This window comes from Gigantopelta aegis, chromosome 4, assembly GCF_016097555.1.
Source record: "Gigantopelta aegis isolate Gae_Host chromosome 4, Gae_host_genome, whole genome shotgun sequence".
Classification (NCBI taxonomy): Eukaryota; Metazoa; Mollusca; class Gastropoda; order Neomphalida; family Peltospiridae; genus Gigantopelta; species Gigantopelta aegis.
In genome coordinates this window covers 14018255-14034150 of record NC_054702.1, presented here as the reverse complement: position 1 = coordinate 14034150, position 15896 = coordinate 14018255, and the positions used below count along the sequence as shown (strand labels likewise).

Genomic DNA, 15896 nt, shown 5'->3' with positions numbered 1-15896 from the left:
CGATAACATCTTACAAAGTGCAGCAAACTCAGGAATGTCCCTTTAATACCAGCTTATATTTTAACGTAAATGTGTGTTTAATGAGAATTCATTTATATCAACTAATGTGTTAGGAGATATATATTTAGTACCAAATCCTGATTTGTTTTGTATGCTGTACAACCAACGTAACACTTTGTGTGTATCTTATTAAGGCTTAACATTGTGTGTGTGTGAGAGTGAGAGAGAGAGAGAGAGAGAGAGAGAGAGAGAGAGAGAGAGAGAGAGAGAGAGAGAGAGAGAGAGAGAGAGAGAGAGAGAGAGAGAGAGAGAGAGAGATTAAAAAAAAAACCCCACCCAGCTCACTGTGTTAACAAGCAAATATTTTCAATAATAATATAAAAAAACAGACTTGGCTTAGCCTTTAGCAGTCGAAAATCACCCAGTTATTGTGTGAATTAGCATATAATGTATAATGGCAGCCCATCAAAGACAATACACAGAATCAGAAATAATTCAGCTATCCGCGATAACTAGTATATACTGTTTAGGGTAGAAACAGTTTGTAGGAGTCTGAAATCACCTAGCTGTCAATGATAACGAACATAATATTATGATAACAGTATAATATAGATTCAATAGGTAGAGTGTAAACTGTCACAGAAATGTTGGCAAAGGTCAAACGAGAGTTGTACAATTTCATTTTATTCTATTGTAGTATCCGTTTTTTGTTAAGTTGCCATGTAATAGCTAATGTCCCGTAGAGTGTATGATAGACAGTCACGGTATATTGGCTGCTGTTCCGTAGAGTGTACGATAGACGGTCATAATACAATTAGCAATAGTCAAACAAGACATGTACAGTTTCATTTCATTCTGTTGTAGTATCCGTTCCCTGTCGAGTTGCCATGAAATAGCTGCTGTCCTTAGAATGCACGACAGACCGTCCCAGTATTATTAACAATGGTTAAACGAGACTTGTACAAAGTTTTATTTCATTCTATTGTAGTATCCGTTTCTAGTTGAGTCGCCATGGAATAGCTGCTGTCCTTGTTCTCCAATATCACGCACGCACGCGGAATATCCATGTCGGACCTTCGGTTGCGACAGAAGCAGCAAACGGATCTGCAGGCCGAGATGGCCAGGTTCAAGAAGGTTTGTCTGAAGGCCCGACTGAGGATCATGTAGACCGTGAAGTCGAAGGACAGACTGAGGAGCGCCAGCAGCCCGCTGAGGTACATGACGAACGTGTACAGGTAGTGCTCCCTCTTCTGGCTTCCGTAGTCCGGGTTCAGACTCTGCACGATGGAGAACGTGGTTACGGGCAGGGAGAAGATGGCGAACAGCAAGGAGGACACGAGGATGGTCACTGTCGTCTGCACCTCGCGTCTGTCATTCTGCTGCTGGCCCTGGTTCATCTGCAACGACATCCGCTTCTGTCTGTGTCTGTTCAGCGCCACGACCATGAGGATGTTTACCACAAGACAGCCGAAAAGAGGAATGTAGACGAACAGGATTTTTGCAGCCAGAGTAAGACCTTCGAAGACCTCAGGGTGTTCTTTGTAGAGTTGAGAATTCCGTATGACGTGTATATAACCGTGTCCAGTGTTTATAGTAACGACGTCCATTTTGAGTGGGTTGAAGATATGAACGCTTAAGATGACGACAAACGTTAAAGCACAGAAAAGCACAGGGTTCTTCCGTCGCAAAATGCGATTTGCTTTCAAGGGAAATGACACCGCAATGCACCTTTCCGTTGCCACAAATAGATTGAAGCAGAAGGAGTTCTTCTGAAACACAGTGGTCATGTACACCCTCACCCAGCGAATTAGTGTCCAGTATAACTTAGAGGTGTACGCACCAGAACCCATAGAAGTTGCAACTGATGACACGACCAACTCGCAGATGGCGAAACCCAGCTCGGAACTGCTGAGGAAAATCAGAATCGTAGATGTTGCACTTTTCATGCACTGTTGAGTGAACACGACGATGTTGCAGATGTTGGCGACGATGCCCAGACCTATCAGAAAAAACTGAAGGTAGCGAGCCACTCTTTCAAAAGACTGGAACGTCTTCTTCGACATGGATCCAATGTCGATGATGGAAACCCGTGACGTTATCGTAGTTGTCTGGTTGATAAAGGAAGCATCCTTTTCCGTCAAGCTGCTTAACGTGACGTTGTCACAGTCCGGCGTCGCAACCATAGTATACTGATTGTTGACTGACGGCGTCACCGATGCTATGGAAAACAAACTGTAATTTCCGTCAGCATTTCTCTCCGTTGGTAACTCTTTTTCGAGATTCGGATTTCCCTTTATAATGACGACCAGTAACATAAATACTTTATATGAAGCCATTTCAGCAAGGACGTGTGTCAAATATATCCAAGTTGAGTGCTGTCAACAAATTATATACCTCGAAGTCTGTGACGTGTAAATTAAGCCACCTTGTTATTGGACAATCTATAGGCTTTCAATTTTGTCCAGATTGAATGACAGGCATTTCTGGTTGTCACAGCCCCGCAGAGCAGAACGTGATTGACAACAGATTGGTGGATATTTCTCAGCTGAATGATATTGTTGTGTGCAGCCGATTGTTTTCGTGCATTACAGACGCGCCATATAAAACGTATTTTATTCTCATTGTATTTTGTCTAGACTGCAGTTGCTAAAGATGTGATAAACCACTGGTCACAATAAAGCACGTAGAGAGTCTAGGGACAGGGAAACATCCAGCGGAGTTGGGGGGTAGTCCCCCGAAATTGATATATTTTTTGTTCAAAAGTGCTTTTGATATAGCTAAACATTATAACCACTGATCACAATCAAACCCGTAGGGACAGGGCAACATCTGGTGGGGGTGGGGGTAGTGCCCCAAAATATATATCTTTTAAAAAAATAATTGCTTTTGGTATTACCGTATTTTGATTACTTTGCTTACAGTCATCTGGTTCTTTTAAGGTAAGAGTTCAGATTCATTGATGGTATTGGTTTTACTTTCTTTCTTATGGTCTGAGTATGCATCCCATTACTGAGGGACAGTAATCAATCAGATCGCTGAACACAAACACAGTCAGTATGCTGAATGGATAGGAATGAGCGGTATTATCGGTATACCGATATATCATGATTCGTAAGGTAGGTAATACGCATTGCAATACACACTATCTGTATCGATACACTCGGTAATTTTTCCGTAAATGTCTGTTATTAGTTGGAAATATCGTTCTCGTGGTTTAGTGATCTGTCATTGCTATAGATAGATAACTAGTTTAATGTGCCCATATACCACTAGAGTTTCGAACACGCCCATCCCGAGTCCGACCTCCGATAAATCAGTGGGACTCGGGATTACTGGGTGGGTTAGAGTTGAAAATAGCAATTAGTAAAAAAAAGGTTACTGGAATATAAAAAAAATTAAATAAAATGTTACAAGCCAAAAATAAAAAAGGAATTGACTGTTCGGCAGAATATTTATATAATTTGAAGCATTTTAGGACAGTCCAAAAATAAATAAGAGAAAGAAGAGAGGATTTGACTATTTAATAATATTAAAAAAAGGTAAAGTAATTTCGACATAAAATTTTGAACGAAGGTCTAAAAGTTTAAAGTCCGATCTATATATCCACGTGAGTGGCCTCGTTAAGGACGTTAGAGTGCACAGCTTGGAGGGACGAGATGGGTTGCATCCCGTCAAGAAAACCCCTATATTGACAGTCCTGTGCTGAAATACAGAGACCTAAAGCCAAAAAGGAATGGCTGATCCATTCTAATTATGTCTGGGGGAAAGTTTTAGTCCAAAAATAAAATTAGAGTGCTCGGTCGAAAAGGTTTTATAGGGTGTATACTACCAAATCAAATCCCATAGACGACAATAGTAACATATGTGGCTAAAACTCCTACCTGCAACGTATCAACCGACATAAACGACACGGATATAAATACTACCACCCATTACACTTAAAGTGAATCAGAAAAAAATGGGGGTCAAGCTGCTCGTTTCTGAGATAACGGGTAGCGTCTATGACTACCCTAGTTTCGCACAAAATTCGAGTACTTTTTTTTACAGGTAACCCATACATGTTTCAAGCACAAGGCTACTTGACATATTGGTACTAGATGAAATAAAATTGCATTTTTTTTACCCAGATGAAACTATTATTTTTTACAACCAACACACTCACATTTATAACCAATCACAGGACTTGTGGTGTTCACTTCTCTATCAAAAGTTCGGTGCACCTCGAACTTTGACCCAGCCGGAAGTTATTTGGTTTAGTACTACCTATAATGTGATTTGAGCAATTTGGACAGGCTATACAAAAATAAAGTGTGTCGGACTATTTATAAAAAACTAAACATAAAATGTTCAATTACAGCCAAAATTTCTAAAAGTCCGACTAAGCCCTAACCTAGAGGCAAAGTTCGCAGCTGTATCGATACACTCGGTAATTTTTCGTAAATGTCCGTTATTAGTTGGAAATATCGTTCTCTTAGGATAGCGATCTATCATTACGATTGTAGCTGTACCGATACACTCGGTAAGTTTCGTAAATGGCCGTTATTAGCTGGAAATATCGTTGTTTCTCTTAGGATAGAGATTTATCATTACGATTGCAGTCAAAATACCTTATGGAAGACGACTGTAAGCATATTTGCTATCAGGAACGAAATAACCAGGCACGGCGAAAGCACGTAAACATTGGGGGGGGGGGGGGGGGGGGGGGGGGGAATGACAGATCGAGTGAGCAAAACAAAAGTTTCTAGGGGGTTCTGGGATATGCTCCGTAAAATAATGAAAACTAAATGTCCTGAAATGCAATTTCTTGCATTCTACAAGCAAAATTTCAGACGAATGTGTACCTTTAAGAGAAGAAACAGAATCTGATAATTAATATAGTTTTCATGTTGCCACTGTTTGTCTTATGTCTGTAATCTTTTAGTGTAATACGAAAAACAAATAAGGGAAGTCTGACGTGCTTTGTTTCAAAGAAATTACTTCAGTTTTAGGGATAATGAAGTCTCTTTTTAATGTCGAATTCTCCTTTGATCACCTGTGGAACATTTTATCAGCTCTAGTAGACTTCCGTCCGTGCGTCACGTAATCTTCTATAAAAGTTGTTTCCAATATTTAGACATGCGAATTCCATTTATAGGCATGGATATTATGGAAATGTCCCTCTATCGCGATACGTATAATCATATATTATTTATAACAGCTTCAACGCTATTGTAAACACGACTACACACATAATAAAGTGATTATTCTGAACGAGGTAAACGTTCAAACACGAGGATGTCAACTTAGTGCACTGACGTCTATTCAGTATTGTTAGCAGGTACGGCGGAGCGGTGGAGCTCTAGCTCCCCCAATAATTAGGAATCACAAATAGTATTGGTAGTAAATCTTAAGGCAGAGAAAGAAAGAAAAAATGTTTTATTTAACGACGCACTCAACACATTTTATTTACGGTTATATGGCGTCAGACATATGGTTACGGACCACACAGATTTTGAGAGGAAACCGGCTGTCGCCACTTCATGGGCTACTCTTTCCGATTAGCAGCAAAGGATCTTTTATTTGCGTTTCCCACAGGCAGGATAGCACAAACCATGGGCTTTGTTGAACCAGTTATGGATCATTGGTCGGTGCAAGTGGTTTACACCTACCCATTGAGCCTTGCGGAGCACTCACTCAGGGTTTGGAGACGGTATCTGGATTAACAATCCCATGCCTCTACTGGGATCCGAACCCAGTACCTACCAGCCTGTTGACCGATGGCCTAACCACGACGCCACCGAGGCCGGTCTTAAGGCAGAGATGAATTTTACTTGTAGAATGCAAGAAATTGCATTTCAGGACATCTAGTTTTCATTAGTTTACGGAGGAGCATACCTTTGTTTTGCGCCCTCGATCTCAGTCGCCCCCCCCCTCCCCCTCCCCCCATGTCTACTTGCTTCCGCCGTGCCTGTTCCTTGCTAAAATCTTCTGAAGGACAAATCCGTAATATATGATCAGAGCCGTATATCAGCAGGATGAGCATACCCCTGAAACCCCTAGAAACTTTGCTTTGCGCCCTCGATCTCAGTCGCCCCCCCCCCCCCATGTCTACTAGCTTCCGCCGTGCCTGTTCCTTGCTAAAATCTTCTGAAGAACAAATCCGTAATATGTGACCAGAGCCGTGTATCAGCAGGAGCGAGGGAAGCAATTAAAAGTTGGTACGGCCATGAAAGCAATATATATGATGAGATCTATACTACACGAACGCCATAGGAAGTTAAAGGGGCATTCTGGAGTTTGCTGCATTGTAAGATATTTCCAACTAATAAAGTAGTTCTACGATTAAACGTACATATTAAATATATTTTCTTGTTTAGAATATCAGTGTCGGTATATTCAATGTGTTTCTGGTCGTCTTAATATTTGTAAGAAGTCCAAACTGGATTTTGTCTTCAAATAATTTCGTACGTACGAAAAAACAATATTTTAGGAAATAAGATGAAATTTAACCTAGTACAAATATCAGAATGATCAGAAACACGTTTAATATACAGCCACTAATACTGTATGAGGAAAAATATATTTGATATGTAATTACAATCGTTAAAAAGTCTCTGTTAGTCGATAACATCTTACAAAGTGCAGCAAACTCAGGAATGTCCCTTTAAAAACGTTCCGACGCCCCTATATCAGCACAATTCGGAGTAAAGTGGGCAGTTGGCAAAGTAGTGTTTGATTCCATGAATGTCCGTCTAGTAGTCTAGTCCAGTATGTTGGACATTCCCAACTTCTAGCTTTATACCTTTTTTGGGTAAGATATGTTTTTTGGGGTAAAATCACTTTTTTTTAAATTTTACTTTTAAAAAAGGGGAATGTACAACTAGATTTTTTTTTTTAAAGTGGAAATTGTGATCAGTGCAATTGTTGATTTATTCAAACTTTTTCTCAACGGTAGCCATATGAAGACAATCACTCCCGAGGAGATTTTGTACTGGCAATTTCATCCTTCTTGCACCACGACAAGGAGGACTGCCACTCCCAGACGAGAAATCACAATTAGCACCGGACAGAGCTCATTGGAATAGGTACATTTGTGATGACATGCACTCATGAGTTACTGTTTCCTAACAAATACATACAGATGAAACCTTATTCATTACAGTCGTATCTTTGCGATCTTGCACTGCAATGCAGAAGACTTACGAGGACGATGCGATGTTGTTTAAGAGACTGTGTCTCGACACGACCGTTTTATAATAATTACTCATGTTCAGCGAGTCAGTGTGAGATCGACCTCCGTCGGTGGCCCCATTGCGCTATTTCTCGTTCCAGCCAGTGCATCACGACTGGTATGTACTACCCTGTCTGTGGGATGGTGCATATAAAAGATCCCTTGCTGCTAATCGAAAATAGTAGCCCATGAAGTGGCGACAGTGGGTTTCCTCTCTCAATGTCTTTGTGGTCCCTAACCATATGCCCGACGCCATATAACAGTAAATAAAATGTGTCGAGTGCGTCGATAAATAAAACATTTCCTTCCTTTAAGGTCATACATCCTAGTTTCAACCCATGAAAATGGACACTAAGTTTGGTTAATCTATAAATTTGTAACACATTTGTAATAAAAGTTGTAAACAAAAGTCTCTGACGTTGAACGGGGGAAATACTTTTAAAATAGACGAGCTCGTCTCCATAACCGTTACTTCTCAGACATACGTGCGTTTTTAAAATACGAAGAATGCATTTCGTGGTATTGAAAAAAACCCCAGGATGACCAAAAAGACTTCAACTGTACGGACATGGATAATCGAAACAATCAAATCTAAGTTATGACTGATTTCAATGATACAAAATGGCTCTAATAATGAAAATTACGCTTTAGTGTGAAAACACTAGGGCCTGTCACTTTAACAGCAAGTCCATTTTATAAACAAAAATAGTTGAAAATGGTTCTATATTAAGAAATGATTATCAGAACAAATTCTTAACGTGTGTCAAATTTCATGATTGCATCGACAGACGTACACTATTGTTGATATTTGTGGCTATACCGGTCCATTAAAAGTAGTAAAGCAAGGGTTATGTCATAGGGCGTATGTGGGATATTTCATGAGGAATAAATAGGTAATCCCATGGGGACATGTAAGCTATATCAAGGGCGAAAATAGTTTAATTTTATTGGGCATAAAGTGGCGGTAAATAGGTTATTTCTTGGGGCGTAAATATGTAATTTCAGAAGAAAGGAATGAAAGGAAATATTTGATTTAACGACGCACTCAACACATTTTATTTACGGCTATATGGCGTCGGACATATGGTTAAGGATCACACATATATTGAGAGAGGAAACCCGCTGTCGCCCCGTCATGGGCTACTATTTTCGATTAGCAGCCTGGGATCTTGTGTATGCACCATCCCACAGAGAGGATAACACATACCACGACCTTTGATATACCAGTCGTGGTGCACTGGCTGGAGCGAAAATAGCCCACTGACGGGGGTCTATCCCATATCGACCGCGCATCAAGCGAACACTTTACCACTGAGAAAACAGTAGCCCATGAAGTGGCGACAGCGGGTTTCCTCTCTCAATATCTGTGTGATCCTGAACCATATGTCTGAAGCCATATAACCGTCAATAAAATGTGTTGAGTGCGTCGTTAAATAAAACATTTCTTTCTTTCTTTCTTTACCACTGGGCTACGTCCCGTCCCAATTTCAAAGAGAGATGAGGTTACATATCCCCGAACGAGTTTGGTTGACAAAACTGGCTTAACAATTTTCCCGTTATATACTTTTTTATCGTTTTATATTTGGTCCCCCCCCCCCCCCCCCATGAAAAACATAAAAACAAAAACAACAAAAACCCAACAACAACAACAACCGTGTATATAGCTAGCACTCGTTAGCCAAGGCTAAATACACAACCGCCTTTTATAGAGACACTTCTGTGTTACATCATGTGATCACAAAGATGGCCACGCCCATATAGGCTATCTTTATGGAATTCATCTTTGTAGTAATATTTAGCAAGATGTGAGTACGGTGAACATGGACGCAAAAGGATCCTTGCGGGATCGGGTAAGTACAAAGATGGCGGCCGACAATGCAGAGGAAAAGATGCAATCAGGATTAAAAAAAAATATTTTAAAAGCATTGCGCATATTATACTTTAATATTGAAATATGATTGTCTTCTAATTAAAGGTAATAATTATGTGCGCACTTACCTGGACTGAGCCCCTTGAAGGGGTTGACGTCATCAGGAACGAGGGGCGTGGACGACAAGATAAAGTAAAGGCCGGCGTTGATGGTCTGGGCCACGTCCAGGTTACCAGATAGTTCAATTCGCCCCTCGGACCACAAATTCTCCCAGGCCTAGGATACACAGCATAAAAATATTCAATCGATATTGCTCCCTTAAAACAGAATTTTATATTGGGGAGAGACCACCATTACTGTATTTAAATTTTACTATAGGAAGACGAGTAACTAAATTTTTAAAAATGGGGAAGTGGTGGGGAAAAAAAGAATAGGTGTTTTGGGTGAGGACATGCTGCTTCGAAATTCTTTATTTATATATTTGTTTCAAATTCGTCTTAACTCTCACCCCAACCCGTATAAAACATCGCCAGCTATAAGGTAACTTTATAAAACTTAACATGTTGCGAAACACCCAATATAAAAAATTGAGGCGAGATATTGAAAATACAGTTCACTTTTCTCATACCAGATTATTACGGGGAGGCTACTCTTGCCATTGTTTCTAATTGTTGTTTCCAAGGGTCGTTCGATTGACCAGTCTTAGCTGTAACTGATCACTGATCCTAGTTTCGGAGTTATGAGCCTTTCCTGTTTGGCATTAAATGCATTCTGAGCTGCTACAAGCATGACAAGGACTAGAATTATGTTTTCCAAAATCGACAATTTAATAGGCGCAGACCCAGGAGAAAAAGTTAAACATAAACTTTTTTTATAAAAATAAATACGTTTTATTTAACGACGCACTCAACACATTTTATTTACGGTTATATTGCGTCAGACATATGGTTAAGGACCACACATATATTGAGAGAGGAAACCCGCTGTCGCCACTTCATGGGCTACTTTTTCCGATTAGCAGCAAGGGATCTTTTATATGCACCATCCCACAGTCAGGGTAGTACATACCACGGCCTTTGATATACCAGTTGTGGTGCACTGGCTGGAACGAAAAATAGTCCAATGGGATCGATCCCACACCGAACGCGCATCGAGCGAACGCTGTACCACTGGGCTACGTCCCGCCCCTTGTTTATATAAGGACACCACTAGAACACATTGATTTATTAATCATCGGCTATATTGGATGTGAAACATTTGCTAATTTTGACATATAGGCTTTGAAAGGGGTGTTTTATATACACCATCCCACAGACAGGATAGCACATACCACCAGATTCAGGAGGTTGACAGAAACGAGCACCCTCCACGGGACTTCAAAAGTGCCCCGAAAGTCTGCTTAAGACATGAATGTAATGGATTTTAATTCATTTTTTAAATGAGGAATATAAAATATATCTATTTGAAACAATATTGTCTTTTTGTAATCCATTTTAGTGTTCTTGGAATTATATGCCCATGTTTTATATGTTTACAAAAAGTGTGATGAAACACATTTATTTTTTCAACTTAACAGCTGTGGTGACAGTACTCATGGCGGGTTACACCGGTGGAGCAGGATATGCTCACATTTCGCGAACACCTGATATCATCACTGTTCCAATGACATATTTGAAATAGTAAACTAGTCTTGGAGTGGCAGTCTTCACATACCACGGCATTTGATATAGCAGTCGTGGTGAACTGGCTAGAACGAGAAATAGCCCAGTGGGCCCACCGACGGGGATCGATCCTAGACCGACCGCGCATCAAGTGATTCATGAAATCAACAATTATTTTGTCAAATGCACATTGGACTGCACTATGCAGAGATTGCAGGATTAAAACAGCTGCAATAAAAACAGCCGAAACTATTCTACACTTCTAATAACTTGGGTCAACGCTTTTAAAACCTTTGTACAACGAATGATTTGAATTTTAGAGAAGAAACCAGATGCTTACGTGTATTCTATTTATTAATTCAAAAGAAATACAAACGAAGTAAAAAGGTCTAGTGAGGTGGCGGCGAGGGGTTGGCGTCCAGTCCGAAATATCCGAAAGATGAGTTAGTGTACTGAGATTATGGTATAAAAGTCAATTTACTTCAGAAACATACAGCCAATAATGGCAATGATAAATATACTCTTTAAAAAAAGTAGGGGATCCTGAAATATTAATGTTAATATCAACTATTAGACCGAACATACATTTTGACCACATATATCCTAGTAAAGAACGTTCAGGTCTGTTTATCAACGCACCGAAACACATTCCATAGTTTGCACGTGCATCACGCACATGTGCGTGGGGTGTCAATCTCGATTTTGACAATTTCCAGGAAGGTCGATTAATCACTGTGGAACATTATTTATGTCAATCTTTTTCATTCTGTTGATCATACAGTTGTTATTGGTTTGTTTTTAGTCATTTTTATTGTCTGAATTTGCGATTTACTGATAAAAAAACGTCAACTTTCAAATTTCACTTCTGACCCCAATCGTCCTTCAAGATCATTGGTGGTCATAAAACCTACTGTAATACTGAACTACCGGTTGTAATGTTTGCCCAATTAAATCACTATTATCATATAATCATTTCCCACATTTAATATACGGTACCTTACAATTTTGGCAATTGTAAATTCTTATTAGAGTTCCCCTACTTTTTTAAAGAGTATGTTTTAAATGACACTGTTGACAATTTTGTATTTGAGGCAAAATTTGAGCTACAATTACTTTGGAGCTGGAAAGTTCTACGATCAGGTATAATTGACTATTTATGTCAGAAAACATTCATTGCAGGGGCTGTCATTAAACATTCATTGCAAGGGGTGTCGTTAAACATTCATTGCAAGGGGTGTCGTTAAACATTCATTGCAAGGGGTGTCGTTAAACATTCATTGCAAGGGGTGTCGTTATACATTCATTGCAAGGGGTGTCGTTAAACATTCATTGCAAGGGGTGTCGTTAAACCTTCATTCATTCATTGCAATCTCCTAACGACAATCCCAGTCCAAAAGGTCAGTAGTATAGCGAGCGGAAACCCCCCCCCCCCCCCCCCCCCCCCCCCCCAGTGTCCGTCTCATGAATGATGAAGTAGTGTTGTGTTGTGCACGCATCGGCCATACAAGAAGGAAACTTATTAACGTGCCCCATATCCACTGAAGGTGCAGGCACTTCGGCCATACACATCTGACGCATTAATTTATTTTAAAGGATCCCCCTCCTCAATGTGAACAATACCAGTGCCTACGTTGTGGTGGAAAGTAATCATCTAAAGCTGACGAGAAAAGATATATTTAGTTATAGAAATCTATTAGAATCTTTTAAATTACATTCAAAATTAATTTTAAAGTTTTAAAACCATTTTGATTTTAATACAATTTCTAAAATATTTTCATCTGTAAGTGTGTTTCTAAAATAGTTTCGTGTGTGTGTGTGTGTGCGTGCGTGCTTGCTTGTATGAGCGCGCGCGCGCGCGTGTGTGTGTGTGTGTGCGCGCGCGCGCATCGTTTTTGCTGTGTAATTTAAAATGGATTCTGGTCAGCTTTGTACCAAACTGATTTTCACTTGTTTGGATAAACTTGTATAATATTAAATAAAGCATTTTTAAAATGAGACAGAACCATTCTGTTAAAGGGACATTCCTGAGTTTGCTGCAATTTTTAAGATGTTACCGACTAACAGAGACTTTTTAACGACTGTAATTACATATCAAATATATTTTTCTGCATAATATATTAGTGGCTGTATATTAAACGTGTTTCTAGCCGTTCTAATATTTGTACTAGGTTAAATTTCATTTTATTTCCTAAAATATATTTTTTTCGTACGTACTAAAGACAAAATCCAGTTTGGGCTTCTTACAAACATTAAGACGACCAGAAACACATGGAATATAAAGACACTGATATTCTAAACAAGAAAATATATTTAATATGTAAGTTTAATCATAGAAATACTTTATTAGTCAGAAACATCTTACAATGCAGCAAACTCAGGAATGTTCCTTTAATAACCATTTTGATTTTTTTTTTTAAAGAAGAAAACAAATTAATGTACTACTACTACTACTACTACTACTACTATATTAACCTCAGAATGCGAACTTAGAAGTCCGTCTGCTGTCATCCCTCGAGCCATCTGAAATGCTTGCCAAGCGTCAACCTTTTCAGTGCTTACTGATGTCACAAAGACATGCGTGGTTCGTAAACCGGAAGCGGTAATGGTCTCCGGAACTTCAATCCAGTACTGATGTATCCAAGTATGTTTGGCATATGATTTTTCCGGTACAACGTTTTTCCCGTAGGTATACCTGTAATAATCATCTTAATATACAAGTACTATATTAGTGACAATAAAATACCATTTATCTTAGCATACAGTTGTTTCAAAATGTTTGTTACGAGCAATAGCGAGTTTTACGGTAAACTGACTTAAGTGTAGAATTTTGTTTCTTACAAATCATCAAAAACCAGATTTAAAACAAATTTAAACATCGTTTCCAAATACAACGTATTTAAAGCACTTGCTCGGTTACCTTATAGAGAGCAATCAGTTTCGGCAGTGTTCATTTCATAGGTCAGCACGACTTTAGCGGCCGGGTCATTGCTGTGTAGCAGCCAATTAGATGCCTTTAAACCGATTTCTTACAGGTGTACTATCGCTGTCACAGCCTGTATGATACCTCAAAATCCCATGCAGTATCCTCTCTCTCGTTTTTATTATAGGGCAATTGGTACTTATCTGGGCACCTGTGTATAGAATTACGCATCCCAGAATCATGTACTATTTAGTCCAAGAGCTAGGGGAATTTTTATTTAACCAAAAACGTCCAAAAGGTCTGAGGGTATTTTTGAATACCCTGATATATGTAGTTTATGGAATGGGGTTTCGTAGTTGCCAAATCTATTCCGATTTTTAAAGATGTTGATGTTTTTGATAACAGTGTTAAAATCTGCGCCATGGAGGAATTAGGGGTAGGGATAACTACACTGTCTGAAATTCAGTTAATATACAAGATAGAATAACAAATGACCCCTTATATTAACGCTACTTGTATCTACTATCTATTCAAGAAATATAAAACAATGTAAATATTTTAATTAGGCCAGCAAAGGTCAAAAGGTCACAATTTTGGACCCGCGCTTAAAATCTGTGCCATTTTTTCGTCACACTTCTCTCTCATTTCTGTAAAATGTTGTTTATCAAATCTTTTAGACTATTTTTGTATACTTCTGTGTACATGGAAGAGGAAAACAACAGATTTAGTTAACTGGTTCCGATATATCCTATATAATGGCATTTGATGATATGACAGTTTGTCGGAATTTCCTATATTTAAGGGATGGGGAAGCATAATGCCACATAACTCTGAAAGTTTTAAGAGTAGGATTATATATTACCACTCAAATTGAAGGTCATAGCATAAGATATTTCTACATGATAAGTTGATTAATTAGGTCACCAGAGGTCAAAAGGTCACAGTGTTTTACCGACGCTTAAAATTGGTCCATTTTCTCTGGTCAGACTTCTCTTTTATTTTTATAAAATGTGATTTATCACGTTTGTTAAACAACTTTTGAATACTTCTAGGCCAACAAAAGAGGAAAACAACATGTTTAGTCAAATGGTTCCAACTTAAAATATATACTGGTATGATTTTTGTCTTCTGGCGGTTTGTCGGAATTTCCGACATTTTAAGTTAGTGGAAACATAATGCCATATAACTCTAACAGTTTTAATGGTATGATTATATACTACCACTCAAGTTGCAGGTAGTAGCATGGAGTAATCATTGATGTACATTTCCATATGGTTGGTTGATTAATGAGGTTAGCAGAGGTAAAAAGGTCACCATTTGGTTTTACCAACGACTAAAATCTGAGCCATTTTCTTTGGTAAAACATCTTTCTTATTTCAATAAAATTTGGTTATGAAGCCTTTTAAACAGTTTTTGTATACTTCTAGGCAAATGGAAAAGGAAAGCAACAGGTTTATTTAACTGGTTGCGACATAAAATATATAATGGCACGATATTTATGATATGGAGGTTTGTCAGAATTTCCGATATTTAAAGGTAGAAGAAACATAATGCCATATAAATCTAAAAGTTTTAATGGTGTGATTATACATGACCACACAAATTGAAGGCAGTAGCATGACGTAATGATTGATGTGTACTGCTACATGTACATGATTGGTTGATCAATTATATCAACAGAGGTCAAAAGGTGATATAAATTAGTAAAACATTGAAAGATATGGAATAAAAATATTGGTTGAAATAGGTTCCACATTATAGCGTTTCTGTAAGACAGAGCTTCTTTTTCAAAAACTTCAATGCTAGAGATTGGAAAGCTAGGAAAAGGAATCCATTGCATTCTCCATGTTGATGGTAAAACATCCAATTCCAGGAGCATCTCAGTCACCAAAGAAACCACTTTTACTTTCTGAAGTGGACAAATTAACAAACGCAAGTAGTATATGTTTGTTCTGCAATAAAGGGTCAAGGAACAAATGCCATTATTGATATTTTGGGGCATTACTTGCCCTGTAGACAAACAGTGAAGATTTTCAGTGTCATCAAAATGATTTCTGGTCTCCATTTATTCAGGCTAACAACTTTCAAGATCTAAGTTGACCGTTATGAATCTTGCCCTCTTTCGTCTCCTTATGCGAATCATTATCCTTCAACAGAATGTATACTTGGATGGGTGCTGTCCATGTTGAGAAGGTTCAACTGTTATCGTGTCATGCACTTACAGGGCCTTAGATT

General features: G+C 38.7%; 1 protein-coding gene across 1 annotated transcript in view; it reads right to left on the bottom strand.

The window, feature by feature from the left end:
* Nucleotides 1-13427, bottom strand: part of LOC121372683 (protein-glucosylgalactosylhydroxylysine glucosidase-like) — a 120868-nt gene extending 107441 nt beyond the window's left edge. The window contains exons 1-2 of the mRNA XM_041499133.1: nt 13214-13427; nt 9209-9356 (exon numbers count right to left, since the gene is read on the bottom strand). Coding sequence (XP_041355067.1) covers nt 9209-9356; nt 13214-13261 — 196 coding nt within the window. The 5' untranslated portion in view covers nt 13262-13427. The remainder of the gene's footprint in view (nt 1-9208; nt 9357-13213) is intronic.
* Between the last annotated feature and the right edge of the window lie 2469 nt (nt 13428-15896).